The 24245-nt window shown below is 41.8% G+C and overlaps 2 protein-coding genes across 4 annotated transcripts; both read right to left on the minus strand.

Moving 5' to 3' along the window:
- Positions 1–3055: 3055 nt before the first annotated feature.
- LOC146504047 (putative E3 ubiquitin-protein ligase HERC4) lies at positions 3056–12247 on the minus strand. Of its 2 annotated transcripts, none has more exons than XM_085184551.1 (23): positions 11713–12247; positions 10837–10987; positions 10657–10733; positions 9966–10193; positions 9779–9870; positions 9574–9701; positions 9144–9298; positions 8964–9019; positions 8776–8867; positions 8587–8646; positions 8390–8486; positions 8124–8304; positions 6901–7052; positions 6562–6681; positions 6333–6431; positions 6053–6223; positions 5664–5804; positions 5330–5496; positions 5097–5163; positions 4946–5016; positions 4597–4780; positions 4116–4218; positions 3056–3961 (listed from the first exon to the last, which is right to left on the minus strand). In XM_085184551.1, exons 1-23 carry the CDS (start codon positions 11927–11929, stop codon positions 3726–3728), a joined length of 3045 nt encoding a protein of 1014 aa, XP_085040677.1. In that variant the 5' UTR covers positions 11930–12247; the 3' UTR covers positions 3056–3725. The 2 variants fall into 2 exon arrangements, with proteins under 2 accessions (XP_085040677.1, XP_085040676.1); XM_085184550.1 differs by having other exon boundaries at positions 8964–9022.
- A 112-nt stretch (positions 12248–12359) lies between these two features.
- Positions 12360–23579, minus strand: LOC146504048 (NACHT and WD repeat domain-containing protein 2). 2 transcript variants are annotated; one of them, XM_085184549.1, is made up of 10 exons: positions 23365–23579; positions 23141–23229; positions 21394–21501; positions 20611–20805; positions 20227–20365; positions 19918–20066; positions 19044–19388; positions 18775–18876; positions 17854–18649; positions 12360–16587 (listed from the first exon to the last, which is right to left on the minus strand). In XM_085184549.1, the coding sequence occupies exons 1-10, from the start codon at positions 23480–23482 to the stop codon at positions 13481–13483; spliced, it is 5148 nt and encodes a 1715-aa protein (XP_085040675.1). In that variant the 5' UTR covers positions 23483–23579; the 3' UTR covers positions 12360–13480. The 2 variants fall into 2 exon arrangements, with proteins under 2 accessions (XP_085040675.1, XP_085040674.1); XM_085184548.1 differs by having other exon boundaries at positions 20227–20368.
- Positions 23580–24245: the final 666 nt, after the last annotated feature.

A 24245-nucleotide genomic window follows, 5' to 3' on the forward strand; every position in this document is an offset into this window, starting at 1 on the left:
ATTTCCATTGCCGTCCTGGCTCACTCTAACCTGCTACCACACATGTGCTGTAATGTTTTCTTACCCGACACAAATTAAACAAGCAACATTTATTCTCTAACAACATATTATACAAAATCAAACATGTAACATAATAACTGAAGCAGTATCAAAAATATTTCTCTATAGATTGGCTCTAACAGGCAGCATGGTTTCACAGGCAGCGCGGTTTCACGGGCAGCAAAGTTTCGTTGGCAGCATGGTTTCGCGGTTACCGCAGTGTCACAGGTAGTGTGGTTTGTCACTCCCGTGAAACTGCACTGTCTATGAAGGGGTATGTTGTTCATGTGAACTGACCATGTCAGATCCTCTGCCAGATGTACAGCTAGGAAACGGAAGCTGTTCTCTCTTTCCACAGCACATCGGGGTATGTGCTTTACAACACCTCTAGAAGTCCACGATCATCTCTTCTGTTTTTGTGATATTGAGGGTGAGATGGTTCTCTTAGCAATAAAGTTTAAAGGCACTGAGATCCTCCTTGTAACCGTCACAGACCACTGTTGTGTCTTCCGCAAACTTCACAATGAATTAGGAGATATTAGTGCAGCCGCGCAGTCGTAGGTGTAGAGTGAGTACATGAGAGTTCAGTATCCACCCCTGACGTAACACCAAGCTACCGTCTGCGAAGGGTGCATGACATTACACCGGTCAAACCGCGCTGCTGTCACACCAGTCACATCCGGGATTAACCTTTGGTGATAAGACCCACCATTGTTGTATGGTCCGCAAACTTGACAATGAAATTGGAGATACTCGTGGCCGTGCAGTCGTAGGTGTAGAATGAGGACAGGAGAGAGCGCAGTATACACCTCTGATGTAACACAGAGCTGCCGTGTGTGATGGCTGTATGACATAACAACGCGCTGCCTGAGAAGGCTGCATGACGTCAAACTATGTCATGCAGCCTTCCGTGCAGTCGTAGGTGCAGAGTGAGGACAGGAGAGAACTCAGTATACACCCCTGATGTAACACATGTCACATTAGTTATAGTAATATTACTTTCTCACTTTACTATAGTAAGAGCACTCCTGCCACTACTTTACATGCATGTGGAAAGTTAACACAGTGAGGCCATTGTAATGGAAGACGTTAAACAGATAGTGAAGCTCCTTCTGCTTATCAGGGATGTAAATCCTTAGGTGATGGCTAAGCAGAAAACAAGGTCATAATTCTGTCTGTGAGGGAGGAGGTATAGCCCCCCCATGAGAGGGGCCAACATGTAAGAGTTTGAGGAATGTTCTTTGTCTGTGTGTCTGTATATAAGATGTAAGGGCGGTGGCCACAATTCAGAGATGGTCCTGGTGTTTCACTGGGATGCTCTCTCCACATTGCAATGTGTTTATTAAACCCACTTCAAATCAAGCTCACTGGGTGTGTTGCAGGTTATTGTTAAAATTTCCATAACAACAATTATGTATGTTAAACTTTCCTAGCAGTCCTTCACAAACAGGGAACAGTCTGTCTATTCTCTCCATCTGTCAGCTGCTGCTGGCTCTTCCTCCTCCTCTTCCTCACACACTGCTGAGTTTGTCCTGGTGGATCATCAGGGGTCCAAAGCCTCACAGATGATGTGCAGCAGTGGGTCCCTCAGTCTGTCCTCACTCTGGACACTTGCAGTTGACATACGTGGAAATCTGATTTGGTACCAAATCAGAGTAATCAAGTATATCCAAAACTAATCTAATGTTATTAGAAATGTGCTTATTTTTCATAAAGCCTGACTGTGTCTCAAGAACTCTTTAAATTCTGTTAACAAGTACTAAAGCCATATAGTCATTATTGAGCAGACAGATAGGTCCAATTATCAATAAAAAGTGAGTCTTTGTTTGGTTTTGGAACAAGTGTTATGAGACCTAAGTAAGAGTAGGAGGGAGGGTGTTATTCTCTATACTTTCTATGAAAACCTGTAGTATGAACGGAGCCAGGAGATTAGAAAATGATTTGTAAAACTCTGCAGTTAAACCCTCTGTGCCGGGAGATTTATTGGCCTTAAGTGCAGAAATGGAATTAGAAACTTCCTCCACCATCAGAGCCCTCTGATGGTGGAGGAAGTTTCTTGTCACAATGACTCCTATCGTCCACATCAATAGTTTTTAGGTTTTTAATATTATTGAGAAATAGTGTTGAAACATCCTCATTATATTTTAAGTTGTACAGTTTAGCATAGAATTTGGCACAAAATTTGCCTAGGAGACAATGCCATTAATATTTAGTTGATGAATAGAGTTTGTTTTTGATCTGTATTTTTCAAGCCTGAAAAAGGAAGCAGAATTTTGTTCTCCCTCCTCCAGCCATCTCTCCCTGAATCTTACAAAAGCATTCTCAGCCTTGCGTCGGTATAAACCGTCCAATCTATTTTGAAGGTCTAGTAAAATCTTCCTCTGAGATTTTTTCTGAGGACTTCTGTTAATGAGAGGCCAGTTTGCTGATCACTTCTTCCTCAATTTAGTAATTTGACTCCCATATCTTCTCAAGAATCCTTTAGTAAGGATATTATTTAACTTCAAATAGGAGAATTTGTAAGGCATATTATCCAGTGTAAGCATTTGGATGTTAATGTGAATTGCTCTATGATCAGTGAGAGGGGTGGGAAGTATATTAACAGTAATATTATCTTTATCAATACAAATAGAAACAAGCCAGAAGTCAATACATGATTGCCTGGATCCTGTCTTATTGCTCCAAGTAAAGAGTCTATCATCTGGAAAATTTTCTCTCCAAATATCCACACTGCTGCCCTGGAGGCCATCTATCAACCATATTATCTAAAGCGATGTTAAAGTCTCCACCAATGAAAAGGATTGAGTTTGTGTATTTGGAGAGCCAGATGATCACTCTTTCTTCTAAGGAGTCAAGTAATTTATCATTTTCAGTTTTATTATTGTAACCATATATATTGACTATAATGAAGGTACTGTTATTGTGTCTGATTATTGAGCAGAGGTAGTGTCCTAAGTTGTGCCAGAGTGTTCCTCATCTCCAGAGAAGTGGTAATAATACAAAAATAATAATAAAATACTAGGCAGCATAGCAGAGAATTTATTAAGATGATTTACTAGGTACAAATGCAAGAAAAGGTGATTTCCTAATCTAAGTATGGTCTAAGTATGTATGACATACAGTGTTTAACAAATTTCTTACACAAATATTATAGAAATCTGTCAAAAACTTGTTTACAACTAAACATTATACTGTTATTTCTTAGGCAGACGACAAAGTGGGTTTATGTTTTTTTACCCACATTTGAGCGGGCACACAGGACTTCTCTGAGGATACAATTCAACCCCTGAAACTAAATAAAATAAATAAAATAACAAATTTGATACGCTTATTTGCAAAACTGAATCTGAAAATTCACAGATAACAATGGTTATTTTGTAGCATTACAAATCAGAATTTTGAGAGCTTGTGCACAGTGGTGGATTAACCACTACAGAACCATTAAAACATTATTTTATTAATTACCAATGCTGTGGTTTAATCCATAAACTGGGCGGTGTAAGAAATTTGCTAAGCACTGTATTTATTGAAGATTTAAGCTTGTGTTCATTTTAAAAGCACAAAAAAAAAAATTGTAATAACAATAAAAAATATCACTCACAATTATTCGCACAGATTGTAAAGCAAGAAGAGCCGAAAAATAACTGATGCTAAGATGGGCTCTTTACAACAAAACCCCTGCTGCTTCACTCTGTGGTGGGTCGCTTCTTCCAGAAGCCTCTGTTGTGATTGATAGCCTGGAGAAGCCTTGTGCGCATCTTCCTCTCGACTGGGTATCTCCTGTAGATGGGCAGTAACAACAGGAAATGGCAGGTAAGCGATTCAGGCAAATGGCGTTCAGAAGCATCGGGCAGCACAGCCACTCTCATCTTGATGCTCTCCATTCCCAGGAAGGGTACGCGATCACTGCCTGTGAGAAACACTGAGGACGAAAGAAAATAACAGAGGAAAAGTGAAAAACGGAATCTGAAATGTTACACAAATTTTTGGCAGGACATCAAGAAACATATGTCAAGTAAGTTAAAACTGATAGACGTAAATGGAAATGACAGCAAGCCTAATGATGAAATACTTACAAAGGAACTTTTTCTTTTCCTCTGCTGTCAGGCTCTCAAACACCTCCCAGAAGACCAGTATATTTGGATGCTCATCATGGTATTCACCTTCATAAAATGTGTTCTGTTTGGGAACATAAAAATAAGAACATATATGAAATATGTGTGTCATTTACATTTTTTTTTTATCCCACTGACACCAGACTAGGTGTCAGTGGTGTCACTCTGCTAATTTCATAAGCAGAGTCCAAGCTTTAAATTTAATTCCTGATTTATGTTAAGTTGCAAGTGTGCACACAGTCAGCTATTCTTTTGGTCAAACTGAACTATGGTGACACATATGGTTCAGGTGAATTCATAGCATACCGTGCTAAACTATCCTGCATTGGCCAGGAAAATTACTCATTCAGATGATGGTGAATTTAAAAAAAAAAAAATCAGATTATGAATAAAAATCTTAGCATCAATATTCCTGGATGTCTTCAAGTTTATATCTCTTTACCTTCTTAAACACCTCCCAGTCGTAGTTTTCTTGGCCCACCATCACTGCTTGCAGCTCCTCTGGCTGGAAGAAATCCACCACGTCCACGTTGCACACTTTGAAAAACCCTCTCTTGAACTCGTCAAACACTCTCTCCACTGATTTGTTGAAGACGTAGTTCACACAGGCAGCTACGTATTCTTTCCTATTGATGAAAAATAACATTAAAAAGTATACATGTACTGATTTATAGTGTTGGCAACATCCCAGCCAGTGTAATGGCTTGTTGCAACTATTAAGAAGGGAGCACAGTGTGGATGTAGCTGTTAGATGGCAGAAAAGGAGTGCTGTGTAGACTGTTTATACACACCTGTTTGACCCGGTGACAAGTTTTCCTGGTTCATTTGGATCAAGCTCAACTGTCTCACCAGCCCAGGACACCTACCACAGATAATCACTCTGTCAGGTGAAGAAAGTATGAAAGAAAAACAGACACAAAACACATGATTTAGTAAACTTACAGTGAAAGTAGTGTCCAGCGTTTGAACAACATCAGGGGTGTAGTCCTCTAAGATGATCCTCCAAGACCTAAAGGCACAAAAGCACTGATGAATGTTTTGATACTGTTGTTAGCACTACTTTCACTGTATTTGAGGTTAAATGCACGGGAGATATCTACGTATCAATAAACGTCTTTTGTCATGTCATGTGAGAAAGAACACGTTTCACTTGTGTGTTTTTAAGTCTGTCTTACTCTGCCAGCACAGGGTCAAACTCCTTCATGTCGTCCAGTGTAGGTTTGACCCTGAGCAGCTTCTTAAACAGAGCTTGTGGGAAGCGCAGGTGGATAATGTTGTGGTTGTAGAGAGCCAGGCCACACAGAACGCCAAACAGGAAGTAAGTCTTCTCCTCTACTTTTGGCTGTTTGGTTGGTGAATAAAAAGAAATTGTGATACAGAAAAACTCAATTTTAAATCTGAAATTGATCATATATCTATTTATTTATTTATTTATTTAATGTGCTGCTTTATTTTTTTAAGCAGCACATAGAATATTAATGTAGGTTTTTTTCCCCTAACTGGTCTTACCTTGGGAGGGAACCAGGCCACAGTCTGGCTCTCGTTATATATGAACATTTTAGATTCTGGAGCCATCAGCTCATCAAACACATGCAGGAAAAAGTCCCTTTTGTTGACATTTGTTATCTTCCTGTCCTCCACAAACAGCACCTAGGACAGAAAAAAAAAGAAAAAAAAAAATCACGTTTCTGCTAGTTTCTGCAACTCGTGATTTTATAGAGCAGTTTATTTAATCCCATGTCCATTCTCTTCTGCTTATCGATATCGAATTACTAAAGTAATTTTATGGGCATTTATCTAAACACTTGGGTCCTCTTTTACACTTTAACGAAACACTGCTGGCCAACAATGCTAACCCTAGCTCTAGCAATCTAGTAAAAGTAAAGTTTCATATTTACTAAAAGCTCCCTTTGGAATGCACAGTGGTCGGCTGCACTGAGCTGTCTGAAGGTGTCCTCGACCAGGTGAGTTCGCCTCAGGGTTAGCTGGAAGACTGGGGCAGGTGGAGAGTCTGGGGCGTGCGGTTGATGGGGCACCAAAGCTGCTTGATGAGCAAATTGATGCACATTCTGTAAGTGCAAAAAAAACCCAATTAGAAGGAAATCTGCTAAAAGATAGAAATCAGTTCCTGTGTAATTGCAGATGGTTAAAAAGGTGAAATCTGAATGCACGTTCTACCTTCACTGTGGCTGCACAGAAGTTAAATACGGCCACTTTGTGAAGCAGGGTCAAAAGGAATGGGTAGCGGCAGAAGATGGCAGGTGTGTTCACGTCATCCTTTAAGACAATCAGTCATTTAATAATGAATATCAGTAAAAAGCAGTCTGACAGAAACTGAAATCCATATGGACAAATGAACACATTGTTTATTTGAAGCACTTGAGTTTACTGTACTGTTTGTTTTTACCTCCTCTTTGGAGAATTGCCACCAAAGCATGATGTCAATGTCAAGCTGCACAGCATTTGTGATTTCTTCTACATAAAAGGTGCTCAGTGGGACTTTGTAGGACTTTCCAGCTTTGTTTGCCTGGAACAAAATATATTTTTATCAAGAAAACAGAAACAATATTGTCATTTGTTAATGTTTTTTAACAGTTTTTCTATCCCAAGACTTTCAATTATTAGAACTGATCATATTTTACTAACAAGAGATTCCAGTTGATCTGTTAATTGAAACCAATATTTCATAATTATACCCAAAATCTAACGGTCATTAAAAAACAGAAGTAAAGCACACAGCACTGACTTTGTATAGCAGCTTGAGGGCTTCCAGGAAGAATTTGACTCCTGGGTTGTGTGTTTGTAAGAGGCCATTCTTTAGCATGAAGGCGAGAGCCTTTTTGAAGACCATGATGTGCTTCATCAGTATCGAGGGGGACAGTGAACTCCACCACTTTTCTGCAGAACACACAAAAAAATAAAAATAAATATTAAGTTTACACTGCATAAATTGGATTGCTAACATCTCCAAAACTATTATTTAGCAATAAAAATAACTTATTATACAAACTGAAGAGATTTTAAAACAAAACAGTGTCTTACATTGAATAAATACTTTTAAAGTTATCACAGTAAACTCGATCATTATACTGGGCTAAACCAATTTATTAGACCACCTGTCATATGTTGTTACTTTTTATGCATATAAACCGAATTTAACATTCAACTACTAAAACATTTTTTCTGTCTAGGAATGAAAGTAAATAACTATATTTGGCATCTCATTAAAAAAACAACAACAACAACTCCTAATGCTGTTTCATTAAATGCTGAAAATTCATGGATAACAACAGTACTTACATTTTAACATTAAACAATTCGTTTTAATAAAAGAGTTTGTACATCCTGACAGATTGACCATTACAGAAACATAAAAATGTTTTTTGTAAATATCAATAGTGTGAATTTAAAGCGGCGGTCCCCAACCCCTGGGCCATGGACCGTTAACAGTCCGCGAGTCGTTTGGTACCCGGCCGCGAGAGTTGAGGCTCGGGTGTGAAATTTATGGTTTTCATGGTTTTTATCATTAACTCTGTTTCCCAAGGTCTTTTCCCATGTGTTATGAATAAATGTTATTTTTTGGGGTAGCAGGCCATGCAGAAAAAAATTAATAACTTACATTATTTTAGTTTTTTTCGAATCTGACTGAACAGTGTGAAGCAGGGTTTTCTGCAGTTACAGCTACCAAAACAAAATTGCGGAACAGACTGAGCATAAGCAACACACTTCGGGTGTCATTACCCCCCATTACTCCCAGGTGGGACCATCTCGTATCAGCCGTATCATTTTATTTTGTATTTATCCGCAACACCTTAAAGGCCGGTTCATAAAAATATTGTCTGACATTAAACTGGTCGGTGGCACAAAAAAGGTTGGGGACCACTGATTTAAAGCATTTACAGCATAAACCTGACAATGAGTGGTTGACTAACAAGCTTGTTCTCCAATCTTGTGACAAAAGTCATTTACTTAATGTTTCCAGAGTCTTGTCCGACATCTCTGCTATAGTGATGGCCACAGATAGAACTGCATTCATGACATTAGAGTCCTCTTGAAGAAGCGGGCAGGTCAGAAGAATCAGGATGATCTCTGGAGATTTTAATGCAGTTCTTGACCGGTAAAGCAAGTCGCACAGAGGGACCAAGTTTACCTGCATGGAAAGGAGACCTACTGTATGAGATCACAAGTTTAAAAAAAATCGTCATATCACAAATTGTTTAAAGGATGTTCTTAACTGATTGTTTGATCCACTGTCTTGTGAACAGCTGGTCGAAAGCTCGGCTAGCGGCCTCCAAGTCCACGGTTAAGTCGCCTGCTTCCAGTGGAAACCCACTGATATCAAACAGAGAGGTGAGCGGCAGCACCAACCAGTCAATCCTTAAATCTTACATTTCTAGATTATCCCAGACAAAACCATCAGTGAAGGACTTACTTGGCTTTTGTGAAACTGGCAACAAGACTTGAACTTGTCAGAAACATCAAACCTATTTCTCTGTCGCAAAAAGAAAGAAACATCAGCAGAGACTAAGAGACAGTGAAGATCTTGAACATATATTTAATATAACTAATATTAAAACTGCAGCCACATAAATCTAAAAATCAAAGAATGATGATGAATTACCTTTTTGCCTCCACATTACTATGCTCCGTCATCAGCCATTGTTGGAGTTTTGTCTCATCAAGACGTCCGGTTATCTGTTTGCGAACAGAGTTCTTAAAATAAAAGAAAGAAGAAGTGAGCAGGCAGAGTGACGTGTTTCCTTTTTTTAAGTTTTCTGTGAGCAGTTAAAGCTGTAAGTGTTTGATTACCTCTGCAGGTGAAGAGTAAGCAAAGTTTGTGTTCCACCCAGCAGTTATTTTTAAGTCTGCTTAAACAAAAATCAAACAATTTCATCTAAATATTCAAAATTTATAAAGCACATAAACTTAATTTACATTCGAGATTCTGAACTATTAATCCTACTAGCAAAATCTAACACGCATACATACCACTGGGCATGGCTGCTGCATCATCAGTGGTCCATGGAAACTGAACCAGAGTGGGAGTCAGACTGCCACCATTGTGCCCATTTCCAGTTTGACCTTTAGCTCCACTGCCAAAAGCCCAGAGCTGACCAGAAGAGCCCAAAACCAGAGTGTGATGCCTGGCAGACCAAAAACAGTCCATGGAGTGGGTATTAAATAGCACTCAAACTGCTTTATCAAACACACCTCATTCACCCAGGCACTTTTCTGGGTGAATGTCAATGTTAGCTAGGACACACTTAAGCATAGAGAACTATGCTTAAGTGTGTCCTAGCTAACATTGACAATACAACACAACGGGGATCTTTAGCACACAGACTGTGAAACGCTATAAATGATCAGGATGGTAGCCATGGTGGTGCTTATATTAAAAACAAAACTTCCCGGTTTTTACCTGCCACATGCAATCTGGGAAGCAGGACCATCCACACCTGCAACCAGTTTGGGCTTCACTTCATTAGCAGAGGTGCTGTGACCGAGCTGACCTTGGCTTCCGTCTCCAAAAGTGTAAACTTTACCGTCCTGCAAAGCAAAACAACCGTAGTTTTTACTTTGACTGTTAATCAATGGTTGAAGTCACCTGGATGAACCAGTGATACCTTTGTCAACACAGCAGAGTGCAACTCTCCACAGCTTATGAAGGAGACACTTAGAGGTCTGAGCGCAGGCACCATACAGATGTTGAACCTGCCTGTTAAAGTAGAAACAGATAAAAAGTAGAGTGTTTTATTTCAAATCATGCCACACACATATACACTAACTTTATGAGTCACTAACTTGCTCTACCTTTCTCATCCACCCTGTTAACCCCAAGCTGACCAAATTTATTGGCCCCACAGCAGTACACCAGGTCTGCGAGGGTGAGGAACAGACTGTGGGTCCCTCCTGCTGCAATCTGGGTTACCGCTACTCCAGCCAAAGCACAAATTATGACGGGTGTATCCTGCACCGGCACCTCCTTCCCCAGGCCCAGCTGACCATGACTGTTTAAACCCCATGAGAAGACATCGCCTCCTGGAGAGAGGTGAAAAGTGTTTTTAAAATGTTCAATTAACACCTTTAAAAAAGCAAATCATTAATTTAGTTTATCAAATTATTGTTCCTCAATCACCACAGAATATTTTACATAGATTAGAAGTAGAATAAATAGGATGCATGGATACGTTATATAAGTGAGAATTATGTAAATTAAATTAGAAATTCAGGCACAGTTATGGCCTTTTAATTGATATACTGCTGGATAAAGTGCTGGAGTTTAAATGGACTGACTCTCTTTGCAAAATGAGCCTCTGGCCAATGAAATATCTTCAAATACTGTCAGCTACGTGAAGGAATATATGTCACACTTTTAGGGCAAACTGGGTTTACAACACAGATAAAGACACTTTAAAAAAGGAAAAATTCATCATCAATCATCATGTGTGGGGATAACCGTTATCGCCCTTGTTCCATATGAACACACAAAGTTGTGTCTTACCTTTAGTCAGGGCCAGGGAATGGGAGTTTCCACAAACAACTTGAATTATCGGTATGGGCAGTGGGATAGGCACCTTGCTGCATGATGATGGACAACAATTCGTAAAAATGTGGCAAAAAGCTTTGAACAAGTCAGTGATAATTGTGGGTATTATTCATGTGTCACTGAATGAGCGATTACAGTGGTCTGTGGCTGTTGGAAGGTGTTGGTAACCCTAGCTGTCCATCCTCTCCTGCCCCCCAGGAGAAAACATGTCCAGATGCACTCACAGCCAGACAGTGATCCTGACCGCAAGCCATCGCCACCACACTGCCCAGCCCCTCCACTTGAGCTTAGAAAGAACGACAGAAATTGTACACAAACGTGTCAGCTGGATCACATTACATGTCTGACCACAGTAGCCTCAGCCTAATGAGAACTTAATGATAAACAAAGACAAACAGGGAAGTTTGGGACATTCGCTAAAACCTGTGCAAAGCTTCTCATCTATAGTGTTGCAAAGCAGCAAACAGCTCACCTTACTTACCTGCACTTTCTCTGGGTTAAATCCAGTTATAGCTTCTAGGTTTCACGATACATACATACATGCATACAATATACATGCTAATGTATCAAAAAATATATAATAATATGAGATAATAATATAAACCTGTTATTTATTTCTTACATTTTGCACGTGATGACTGTCCATGTTCGTGCTTCTGTCATATTTCACATTTCTTGCTACATCTAGCAACTCTGAAAGCAACACTAAGATTTCTTAGGAGGTTTTAACTTTCGTTGTCTTCACCGACAGCACTGAAACGAAACTGAAACTTGACGCATTAAGTTTTTTTACGCAGTAAGTGTTCCGGAGATGATTTATCGCTTCTTAAGGACGCAGTATCTGATTAAAAGCCTACGCCACACGGTCAAATCACACCTTAAATAAATATGTCCAAATACCCGTGAAAAGAAACTAAGAAAACAATTAATCAAATAATAAAATTATAATATTTTGTTTTATTCCACGTATTTTGTTTCCTTTAAATGAAAACAGCTAAACAGCCTACTCACCTATGATCTTTCCTTTTTTTTTCTTCTGTCGTCCAAGTTGTCCCTGAGAGTTGTGCCCACATGACAGCACGTCCCCGTCTGCATTAAGAAATAAAGTGTGCCGATCCCCACAGCAGATCTTAGTTACAACCCCGGGGACGGTCCAGGACACGGGGCTGGGGGCCGCCTGTGGCCCGAACTGTCCGCTGGAGCTGTCTCCCCAACAGAACAGCTGCATGTCTTCACCTGGACTCAAATGAGGACGTTGAGGGCTCTGTGATGGCAATTTAGCTCAGCTGATGCTGCCTTTGATGGTTGTCGGAGATATTACAGTCACCTCGCAAAGAAATCGATCATTCAGTAGCATATTGTATGTTTTTTTTTTCATAAGGGCTACCGTGTCTAAAACTGTAATAAATGCAATTATTTAATTAATTAACTAATATAATAAAGATTTCTAGGCTACAGGGTGCACAATTTGTTCTTTCCAAAAGCAGCTAATGCAAAACCAATAAGAGCTGCACTTTACGAGGTTGAACTTGAAGGCATCACGAATGAATGTGGAGGAAGATGGTACCAAATAAATAAACGACTGTGTATACTTTCAGTAACAATCAGTTCTTTTAACACAGAGCAGCTATTTTTTTTTTACCTTTTTAAAAAAAAAATATTTAAGAGAACAGCAGTTATTGGGAATACAAACCATGATGCAGTCATGCCAAAGTGGTGTTGTGTTTACAAAATACACACAAAAAGAGATTTATCAGACAGTTTGGTTTTAGATAATTGCAGCAAACCTCCTGCCTGTGCCAGCATACACCAAACATATGTTTAATATTTATACATAAATATATACAGTTTACAGTATTATGTACTTACAAGAATTTATAATATGACGCCCCTCATTGTGTGATCTATCTGGCCCTGTGTTAAAAAGTTAACCTATTAATTGCTAACAACAGAATTCATGGTTTCATCAGTTACAGTGACTCGTCCAGATCCTGAAGCAGCAAAGCAGCCCCAGACCATTACACTACCACAAAGCACCAGGTTTGACTGTTGGTTCTTTTTTTATGTGTTGTGTCTTTTAAAAAGTTCAGCTTTTGTCTCATCAGTCCACAGAACATGCTCCGAAAAGTCTTGGGGATCGTCGAGATGTTCTTTGGTAAATGTGAGACGACCCTTTGTCATAACATCTCATATTTCCACCACACAGACAGCTTTTTCTGATGTGTGATGAATCCCTCAATGTTCCTGGGCGTTTCGCTCGACTCGCACATGTTTTTAAAAGGGTCTTTGGCCTCAAGAAACCTTTCTGAGCCTTTTGCATCCCACACAAAAAGTTTGGGAAGTTTGGGAAAGGTGGGGTTTGTTTTTTGTGACTTCCTGGATGAGTCATTGGTATGTCGACCACTCCTTCAACGTTTTACAGCTGTGGATGACGTATCTCTGTGTTAGTCCAAATGCCCTTTCTAGACTGATAGATGTCAGTGACTATGTTTTCTGAAGTTTCTTTGGTTTTTAAGATCTTTTAGCCTTCTTCACTTTGTCAGACAGGTTCTGTTTAAGTGATTTCTTAATTCAAAAGGTCTGGTAGTAATCAGGGCTGGTAAATTCATGATTTAACAAGGGGGGAATTACTATTTCTCACAGGGTCATGTATATTTGGATAGCTGTTTTCCCTCAATAAATGAAATTGTTAATTAAAAGCTGCATTTTGTATTGACTCAGATTATCTTTGTCTAATATTAAAATTTGCACATTCTTTGTCCAGAATCATATATTAATCTTAAGGCCATGTAACATTTGGTGTGTCTTGAGGAAACCAGCTGAATGGCGTCCTGTCAAAGGGACATTGCTTTAGCTGGCCGCTAGGATCTTCCCAGCACCTGATTGGCTCATCCACATCGACTGTGACATCTGAAATGTAGTACACACCTACAGACCCATCCCCAAAGCCCACAAACACACAGTGCTGCTCACAAATAACCAGAGCTACTGGATTCTTAGATAGATGCACAGCTCCTAATCTCTCCCCATCTGAAAGTCGCGTGACTTGGAGGATGGGCCTCGCATGCAGGTAGCAGTCACAGCTGTCCTCCAGCCCGGAGGGCGTGGTTATGTAAGCAACATAGTGTCCAGTTTTGTCCAGGCAGGCTTTAATGACAGGACCCTCGACTTTGAATGAGCACAGTGTGACTCGAGACAGATTTAAGAGGTTAATTGCGCCGCTGTCAATGGACAGCAGTGCGTAGCTGCCATTGGAGGACATTTGGAAGTCCTCAGGCTGACAGTGAAACATGTGTGGCAGCTGAAAGTGCCAGCACACAGTCTCCTCTGCCACCTTCCACGTGTACACCGTCCCCGAGGCTGCCATCACAACCACAAATTCTGGGTGCTGTGAAAGAGTTTGGAAAGCGACAACCTCCTCAGAGCTTTCCACACAGGAGAAACGCTTGCTAATTGAGCCCGACCACAGACTGGCAGCCAGCAGGTCTCCATGGCAACAGCCGAGCAGGTAGGTGCTCTCAGGTGAAACCTGAGCATCAGATAGGTATGGGTGGATGCTGCACACGATATTTCCTTGTGCAATCTTGAAAACCCGCGAGAGGCCTCGCTCAGAAATGCTCACTCCAAAGTTGTTATTAGGGGTGATCAGGATGTCTCTAGCTCTGCTGCCACCGATGCGGAGGATATTTTCACCTGTTTCTGTCCGCCACACGTAAATATCCCCAGCCGAGAGTGACACCAGGTGGATGCCGTTTGGGGAAAGCTGCAGTTTTTCCACAGGCCCAGTATGCAGGAAGTTAACATGTGGAAGTCCCGTGTCTAGACTCCACTTCCACACCTTCTCCGACCCATCTCTGGTGTAGAACCACACGCCTGTTTGCTCCACCACCACCTCCTTCACTCCACCGCCCATTTTCTGTGCACTTCCTGCAGCATCAATCATCTCGGAGTCCCACACTGTCAGGCAGCCATCGTGACTGACACAAATTACATCTGAGGCCATTTTGAGGAGTGTGTGTGGCTGCTTGTTCGTTTCTAAGGAGAGTACACACTCCCCACTGCTGACCCTCCACACCAAGATAAAGGTGCAGGTGTCTAACAAAGCCAGGAAAAGATGGCCATCCTGGGAGAGCACAGCTTGAGTGAAGGCTCTTCCCTGTGGAGCCAAGAACTGGTCCCACAGCTCCCAGTTACAAGTATCCCACAGTAAAGCCTGGTGGGCTTGACACATCAAAAGAGTATTGATTTCACTGGAATAATCTGTACTGAGTATGTTAGTAGAGTAACCCTGAGTGAAACTTTCTTTCACAAGTCTGGGTGGTTGTGTATTGGCTGCCACATCCCATAAAGCTACACTTCCAGTCCTATCAACACATGCCATTTCCCTCTTGTCTTCATGGAGGATGATCAGCGTAACAGCACTGTGGTTCGAGTTTGAGCAGGTGCTAAGCAGACTGCTGGATTTCATGTCAAATACGGACACTGTGCCTTCCTCCTGGCCACAGTACATGAAAAACCCATCAGAGGAGAACACTGAACAGGTCACAGGGCTCTGACACTGGAAATGAGTTAGGGTTTCACTGGAGATGTCAAACACGCTCACAAAGCTCTCATCTTTCCACCACACGGACAGCGTTTTCTGATGTGCGACGAATCCCTCGATGTTGCTGGGTGTTTCGCTCGACTCGCACGTGTTTTTAAAAGGGTCTTTGACCTCGAGAAACTTTTCTGGGCCTTCCACATCCCACACGAAAAGCTTGCTGCAGCTTGTGGAAAGCAGGAGGAACGGACCGCTGCTCTTCACGCCTGCAAACTTTAACTCTGTCTGCTCGCATCTGAGTGACAGTTTGGCTACATCATATCCACACCCTTTCCAAATCCAAGCAGAGCCGTCATCCGTGATCTCGGCAACAACCCCACACTTTGTACCGGCGATCTCTCTGACACAAACGCCCTTACTTATGTCATCGTACTTTAAGTACTGAATGTGGGGAACACAGGAAGGACTGGGGCAAAGCACTATTCCTAATCCACTTCTTCTCCCTTCCTTGATTTCCCTGAGATAACCCTCAAGAGCAGGAAAGACCTCCAAATAGGGGAGGAGGTTTGTCTCCATCACTGAGGGCAGCTGCAGAGGTGAGCTCTGCAGGAAGCAAGCAGAAGACTTCAATGTGCTTGCTAGTAGCAGTCTTTCTCTTACAAACTTAACCTGAGATGACTCCTCTTCAGCCTCCAACATAGCTAGCAGATCTCCAAGAAGACCAGCTCGAACCATAGCCTGGTGAAACCCAAATGACAGCAACAGCACGCACTTAAACTCCTTCCACCTGCCACTCTGCTGCAGGTGATACGGCAGTTCTACGATTTTTCTCACATTCCCCCGACCACCACCTTTGATTGAAGTGAATACAAATGGCTGGCTGGGTTGCCGAGTGTCTGTGTGTGTTTTTAAGGCTGCATCCTTCTTTACGCCTGACGTCTGTCCACTAAAATAGTCGGCCATCTCAGAATGAAGCCTTCTTCTTACATCAGGAGCGTCTAAATACCTTTTCGCCACGACCAACTTGAAATGCCTGCTCACCCAGAACAAAACCAGGGAACCTGCAACTTTCCGTTGGATAAGAAAGCTCTTTAAATCCAAAAGAAGTCTCTCCACATCGACTTGTGGGACTGTCATCTTAAAAGAAGAGCCTATGTGCGGCAAATCTTCCTTAATGGACAGCAGATCGGCGAGCTCAGCCTCGGTGAGCCCAGACCTGGAGATGGTGAGGTAAGAGACGGCGCGAGCCACGATGGAAGAGAAATGTTTCTGCTCAAGGTGATCCAGGAGCGCAGAAATAGATGAATGAACGCCATCGGGGAGAGATGACTCAGTCACATCGGAATCTGAAGACAAGGAGAGAAGAGGAGAATTATTTAAAAGGCCAAGTGGTGCTATCCTGTTACGATTTTTGGGGGGGTATTTCAAAAAATGTATCTTGTGAAGACAAAAGTGCTCTGATCTAAATAGTTTCATTATTATTCAAAAACAAATCTATGAAAAACACACAGCCATGTGGAAAAGAGCACTTTCATGGGACTCTATGCAGTTTTGTGACAAACTAAGTACACCCCATGATTCAGCAGCTTGAAAAAACACCTTTAACAGCAACAGCTTGAAGTGTGACTTTATCAGCGTCTCACGTCGCGAGGTGTGTGCATGCAGGAATCAAGCACAGAATGGCAGTGGCAACCTGGTCGACCGCATCCTGTCCGCATATATTCCGATGCACTGTGAGATACATCGTGTAGTTTGATGACTTGCAGGAGTTGTGAATGAATTTCTGCCTGCTTTTTCTTGAGAATGGTGCTTCCGTTCATTGAGGTTTGTGGGCATTCATTTATGCACAGCTCTCTTAAGATCCTGCTACAGCATTTCAGTCAGGTTGAGGACCTTGACTGGGCTGTTTGCAAGACCTCTATTCTTTTCTTTTTCAGCCATTCTGTTGTAGATTTGGTGCTACATGATGATTATTGTCCTGCAACATAAGTATTTAATATACAGAGGAATTCATGGTCAAATCCGTCAACTGCAACGTCCCAGGTCCTGTTTCTGCTAAACAAGCCCAAATTATTATCACACCTCCACCACTGTGCTTGTTCCAGAAGTCTTGTGGTTTGTTCAGATGTAACTTTGCAAACCTAAGTCTTGCTGTCTTTGTAGAGAGAACAGGCTTTCTTCTGGTAACCCTTCCAAGCTAACCATATTTGTTCGGTCTGTTTCTAACTGTACTGTACATTTAACATGCTAACTGAGACCCGAGAGTCTGAGATGTACCTCGTGTACCTTGTTTTTTTGGTTTGTTTGTTTTTGCAGTTTCCCACTTCTGTTGCAATTGTAGTATTGTGTTAAGACTCCAGACCAGCAAACTGCCAAAACTTTTATAGAAGTGTTCACACTTGCTGATGATCAATTAATCAGTGTATTTGCTTAGCAGCGTCTGGCTATTCCTGTGAAGCAATAAGGGTGTACTTAGTTATAACGCTCTTTTTCACATGACTGTAAGTGACCCACATCACATGTGGGTTTAGTCTTTGTGTGGCATTTGTAGCTCTGAAAACAAGACTTATTCCTTTGAGAAACTGTATTTTTGTTTACTCTATTAGTAATACCAGAGCGCCAGAGCGAGGTGTGTGCATGAAGGAGGCGAGCATAGAGCGGCAGACAACAGCGAGCGATAGCCTGGTTGACCAGAGCTTGTTGTCCAGACGTCACCCTCCTTCTTGAACCTTTCAGCAGAGACGCCAGCATCTGTACGCTCTGTTTCCTGTCCACCAGTCCCAACTGTATACACAACCTTCCTGTACAGATGTCCTCTGATACACTCTGAGAGGCATAGTGTAGTTTTATGGCTTGCAGGAAGTGTGCTCGATTGGAGGAAGCTGTGACGATGAGTTTGACAGCGGGAGGAAGAGGCCTGGGAAGGCTCTCAATGATTTGAAGACCAGTGTTGTTTTTGAGTTGATCTAATCCATCAAGAATAAGGACAAGAGGCTTTTCAGTTGAAGGCAGGTGGCTGATGAGGGATGAGAGGTGTTCTTTAAGTTCAGACAGACAAGCGTCGGGTTTTATGTCGCCAAAATCCAGCTGTCTTTGATCTGGATGTTGAGCGGTACTCCAGCTTTGCTTGCAGTCAGAAACATGCTCTTTGGTGCCACGCTCATGCTGGGAATCCAAAACAGATGTTTGGCTACAGCTGGATGTGACCTCTCTGGGGTCGGTGGTACTGCCAGGATCATCCAGGTCACTGCAGTGGCTAGCGTCCTGCTTAGAGGAGGAGTCAGTGAGATATCTGCAGGCTATCTGATAACACAAGCTTGACAGCAGATGCTTTGGTGAAGCATTAATTGATAGGTTGCAGAAAAAACTGATCACCACAGGATCGCTGTCTGCAAGCCAGTGCTTCATCTGTGGACAGAGAGAGATAGCTTTAAGCGTCAGTGAAACATATGCACACAAAAGGCACAAATTCTTATTACAAATTATATATATACACGATATGCCTGCTTCAAATTTCCCTTTGGTCAACCTACCTGCTGAGTGCAGTGTGCTAGCAGGACCGTCTTTCCTGAACACGGGCCTCCGGTCACTACCAGAGGGAACTGATGGTAGCTCTGCTTCACATAGGCTCTGACCTGCAACCAATAAGAGCAGAGCTATGCTGCAGGTGTATAAATAAGGAAAAAATGAATTATACAAACATGTCATGTTTTAATATTTCTAACTGCACACAGAACAAAAGTGCCTGTATTTTCAATGTAAATAGTATATTTTAGTCTGTAAAGGCTAAAACCATCCTCACCTTTTCCTCCTCGGGCTGAATGACGTCATAAAACCGACTGAGGATGTCACACAGCTGCTCCTGTTCGGCCTGCTCTCGGGATAAAGCATCACCGAGGGGAGAAGGTTCTGCGCTTTGAGAAACGTTCAGACCGTCAGTCATCTGCACAAGGTCACAGTACACCTGCTGGCACAGAGAATCAGCATAGCCCCGCCTCCTAGCTGATGTGTAACCATGGCGGCGGTCGCACTCTGTGGTGATGGTGTAGACTAGAAGTTGGCGGGAAGTGACGAGATGAGGGAGGAAGCACTCACACAGCTCTGACAGTAACTTTTCGTTAGTGGGTGATGAACTCAGAGTGGCATCCTGGAAATAAAGAAGTGGGAACTTTTCACAGTGGACTTAAATAAAAAGGGTACAAATTTTGAATTCTACATATCACTTTAGTAAAATAAAGTTTCAAGAGTGGTCAGAAAGATTAAATTTTATTTTAGTTCATCCTTTTCCTGACGTCTCCCATAATTAAACATGTTGTGGCGGGGCGTGGTCTGCAAATGCACCTGCAGGCCTCGCCGGCTTATTCAGTATGAGGACTAGATGTTACAATCCCTCATAATGCATTGCTTCAAATGGAGAAAGTCTTGAGGGATGGCTGTTATGAGGAAAGGCAGCCCAGAAACTTTACCAGTGGGACACATTGTTGTGTGCCTCAACTTTACAGGGTCTAAAAGTCTGTGCTGACTGCTATAAGGTTGTTGTTGTTGGAGCGTATGTTCGGCCTGTGACTGGAAAGCCGCAGCCGTGTGATCGTGTACAGCAACCGCGTCAATAAAGATGGTGAAAAGCATGGAAACGTGGTCGGGTCTATTGTGCATCTACTACACATGGCTTTTACCTCCAACTTTGACTGTAGTTGTATTTTCACAGGTCCCTTTTGTCTCTCTGCTTTTGCATTGATGATCTTGTGGACATAGACCAAGCAGCGTCTGGTGATGTCTCTCTCAGGACAGCTTTCCAGAGCATAACGCAGATCTGCATCGAGGGCTGGAGACAAGTGGTAAAGCAAATGTTTACTTACACAACAAAAATTCCCTCCAACAGGAGATATTCCAAGGCACAGACGCAGGCTGCCCATGACACTAACAACAGTGGATCACGACAAATGACTTGACACACACACACACAGCTATGTGGGGTATTTCACCTGATCTGTAGAAGATTTTGGCTCTCTCTGGGGTCATGCTGCCACTTTGGACACACAGACTCACAGCTGCCTGAAACAGCTTCCTCAGTTCTTCCTCTTTAGTCTTGGTTTTTCTTTCCTCCTTCACCTTATTTCTTTCCTGCTGCGGAGGGAAAATAAAAGTTTATTAAAACATATTAAATATAAAACGTCCTCACATACACTATAAACACAATTTACTTGATTTAAGGACAGAATGTGTGATTTGATGGGATGTTTCTAAAACCTCAATAAGATTTTAAATGATGCATAACACAAGTTGAAATCGCATTACTTTATATTATATAACATTGTAGTTCATAATTAAAAATAAAGTCATAAAATTATACCATCAACTTTAATTACCAGAGAATAGCTGCGTCTGTGCGGAGCCCTCAGGCAGTAGGTCGTAGGGATGGTGTTCTCGTCCCTCTGATAGACTTTCTCCAGCTCCTGTGTACTGACGCCGGCCTCCTGACACTGCTGGAGCAGCAACTGCAGCTCTGACACCTCCACCTGAGCGGGCAGACGGGCTGTGCCATACTGATGTCCTACCAGAGCCTGCAGCACCACCGTGTGGTCACAAGAGGAACAACAGCACGGAGAACTATTGTTTAGTATTAAGGATTTATTAAGCTAAAGGACCTTGTTTTGTTGTATTAAGCACATCTGTAAGAAAAGTAAGCTGCGCGTGTATGTGTGTCTTTATTACTATTTTTTGTTTGATTACTAGACAGAACATCTGCTTAAGAGACAACTGTGTGATGCTATAAGTGTGATTTTGTCTTTTACTTATATTGGAAACTGTTTCTATTATTTTGTCCATTTGTTGACACGGCTCAATGACAGAACTGTTCTGCAGCCGTGATGACAAGTTTAATTTAAAAAGGAGAACAAACATAGCACAGTGTAGATGACTTTGCAAAGTCCAGCATACTCCAGAAAGGGTGAAAAGCTTTTATTTTTAAAGTTCATAATACTAAAAACTGATAAAATTCAACAATAAAACTTTGACTACAACTCATGAATCAACATGGCAAGGTGCTGATGTCCTTTAGAGCATGTCATCACTCATTGTGCTGAGAAGTAAGGGTCAGTCTGAGATCCTGTTGGTTTACACTTGAGATTTTACCCAAGGACTTTATTTACCAGTAAAAAAGGTCCAGCTGAGCTTCCTCTGCATTCATGTATCATCTGATACCTGGTGTCTTCATCTGGCCAGCGACTGGGATCACTGGATTCAAACGGGTCTATCACCTGCCGACAGAAACACACTCAAGAGTTAAAAAATGTGGAGCGGAAATAAAAAATTAAGAAAGCTGAGCCCAGATCCAGTGAGAGCAAGCGTCTAAGGTGGGGTGAGGCATCACGTTCTTTATTCTGTCTGCTGATTGTACACACCACAATGTGCTGACTGAACTGTCCCAATGTTTATTTAATACACATGAACGAAAACCAACACAGACAGTCGCCTCACAGCTGCTCATTCTCTTTGTTGTCAGATATAATTAAGGCACGTTATTGACTGCATCTTTACAGGAGTGGCCTCAGGGAAAACGGTGGAAGACTAAAACTACAAATACCTGCAAGCAGCTAAAATGCTACTGCTGTCATCCCCCGTCGCTGGCGACATTACGCATGGGTGTCTTTGTGATGGACCACACGGAATATTATTGAGACTTTACTTTTATAGCTTCAAGATTCGAGATTTTGTGTTTTCTATCTCGTTTCTCTAATAAAGAGATGCACATTTCAAGGATCTTTCTATTTCAATTCAATTCAATTAAATTTTATTTATATAGCGCCAAATCACAACAAATGTCGCCTCAAGGCGCTTCATAGATACAGAGAAAAGCCCAACAATCATATGACCCCCTATGAGCAAGCACTTTGGCGACAGTGGGAAGGAAAAACTCCCTTTTAACAGGAAGAAACCTCCGGCAGAACCAGGCTCAGGGAGGGGCGGCCATCTGCTGCGACCGGTTGGGGTGAGAGAAGGAAGACAGGATAAAAGACATGCTGTGGAAGAGAGACAGAGATTAATAACAGATATGATTCAACACAGAGAGGTCTGTTAATACATAGTGAGTGAGAAAGGTGACTGGAAAGGAAAAACTCAATGCATCATGGGAATCCCCCGGCAGCCTACATCTATTGCAGCATAACTAAGGGAGGATTCAGGGTCACCTGGTCCAGCCCTAACTATATGCTTTAGCAAAAAGGAAAGTTTTAAGCCTAATCTTAAAAGTAGAGATAGTGTCTGTCTCCCGAATCCAAACTGGAAGCTGGTTCCACAGAAGAGGGGCCTGAAAACTGAAGGCTCTCCCTCCCATTCTACTTTTAAATACTCTAGGAACAACAAGTAGGCCTGCAGAGCGAGAGCGAAGTGCTCTAATAGGGTGATATGGTACTACAAGGTCATTAAGATAAGATGGGGCCTGATTATTTAAGACCTTGTATGTGAGGAGCAGGATTTTGAATTCAATTCTGGATTTAACAGGAAGCCAATGAAGGGAAGCCAAAACAGGAGAAATATGCTCTCTCTTTCTAGTCCCTGTTTTTATTCTGTCTATAAAGAATAAAAAAGAAAACCTTTAATTTAATTACAAACAACCTTAAAGCAAAGCAGTTTACAATGTGTCCTCCACTGGACCATATCTAGTTCTCTTCCCAGCACTAAAAGTCATTAGTGTGAGCATTTATGCCATTGAAGTAATCTCGTTTTAATGTATAAAGCAACAGTGCCCACATCCTTCCTTAGCCTGTTTATGGCTTTAAAAGAACAGAAAGAATTCCCAAGAAAAATACAACTCACACGCACACGCACATCTACTGTTTCACTGACATGTTTTTGATGCAGCAGGAAGGTTTTAAAAAAAGTAAAGTGTGTGCTCACCCTGACATCCAGTCCCAGCGAGTGTCTACAGTGCTCTCTGAATCTGGGGAACACACTGTCCCTCAGAGCTCTACGCTCCACCACGCTGTCTGTACACAACACAAACAGGATGCACCTTAACAAGAACTCAAATGACACAAGAAAACATGACGCAACCTAACATGCATATGTTTTAAAAGCACACCTAATTACAGCTGCCTTTCATATTAGGAATCACTGCCTACCTTCTGGGTTGGAGCACAGGTAGATTTTCACACAAGATGTGCTGAAGCCAGAATCCAAAGGGGATTTTCCTCCGGTGTGCATGCCTGATAAACAGCTGCTGTTCAAATAAGAAAACATAAGGAGGGAAAACTCCTGGCAGGAACTTATCGCCCGTCCCAAACGGAGAGCAGCTCTGTGTCGTCTCTGCTGCTGTGTCTCATGTTCCTGCAGCTCCGCTCAGGAAGTTTGGCCTCGGGTGCTGTGGAGCGTGTTATCATGATCACACCCACTTTTGGTCAAACATCCACACAAACACGCTCAGTCTGAAAAAATCGATGCGTGCAACTTTTCAACTTTTCCATATTTTTTATTAATTAACATTTGTACACAATAAATACAAACTTTGTTTTTTTGTTGTTGTTTTTTGTACATCCAATAATAATATGCAGAAAGACTTTTGCACCTGTTCTCAATATTGTCACCATGGCAACAGTCTATTAAAGAGAGAGGCCAGTTGTTCCACCACATCGTTAATAATAACGGCAGCTGTGCTGCTCTGAATCCACATAAGGAAAAATAAAGTGTCATTTAAAACATAAAAACCATACCAAATAATTAAACACTGTCGTGGACCAAAGGGACTGTTAAAGATGGGAAACGATCCGTCTTCAAAGTGGCAATTGGCAATGAAATGTCATCAATTTTATATATGACAGACTGACTGAGTAAGTATAACGGGAATGTCTGCGGATGCTGAAAAACCATAAACTTCAAAACAAGTTCGAAAACCAGTAAAAATCAGATCTCAGAGAGATCAAGGACAGGCTGCTGTTCCAAGTCGCCTTGACCACACTGTCACAAGTCAATGCTAGTCCGTACAACAGCAGAAGAGCAGAGGGTC

The sequence above is a fragment of the Neolamprologus multifasciatus genome, chromosome 14 (genome assembly GCF_963576455.1).
Source record: "Neolamprologus multifasciatus chromosome 14, fNeoMul1.2, whole genome shotgun sequence".
Taxonomy (NCBI): Eukaryota; Metazoa; Chordata; class Actinopteri; order Cichliformes; family Cichlidae; genus Neolamprologus; species Neolamprologus multifasciatus.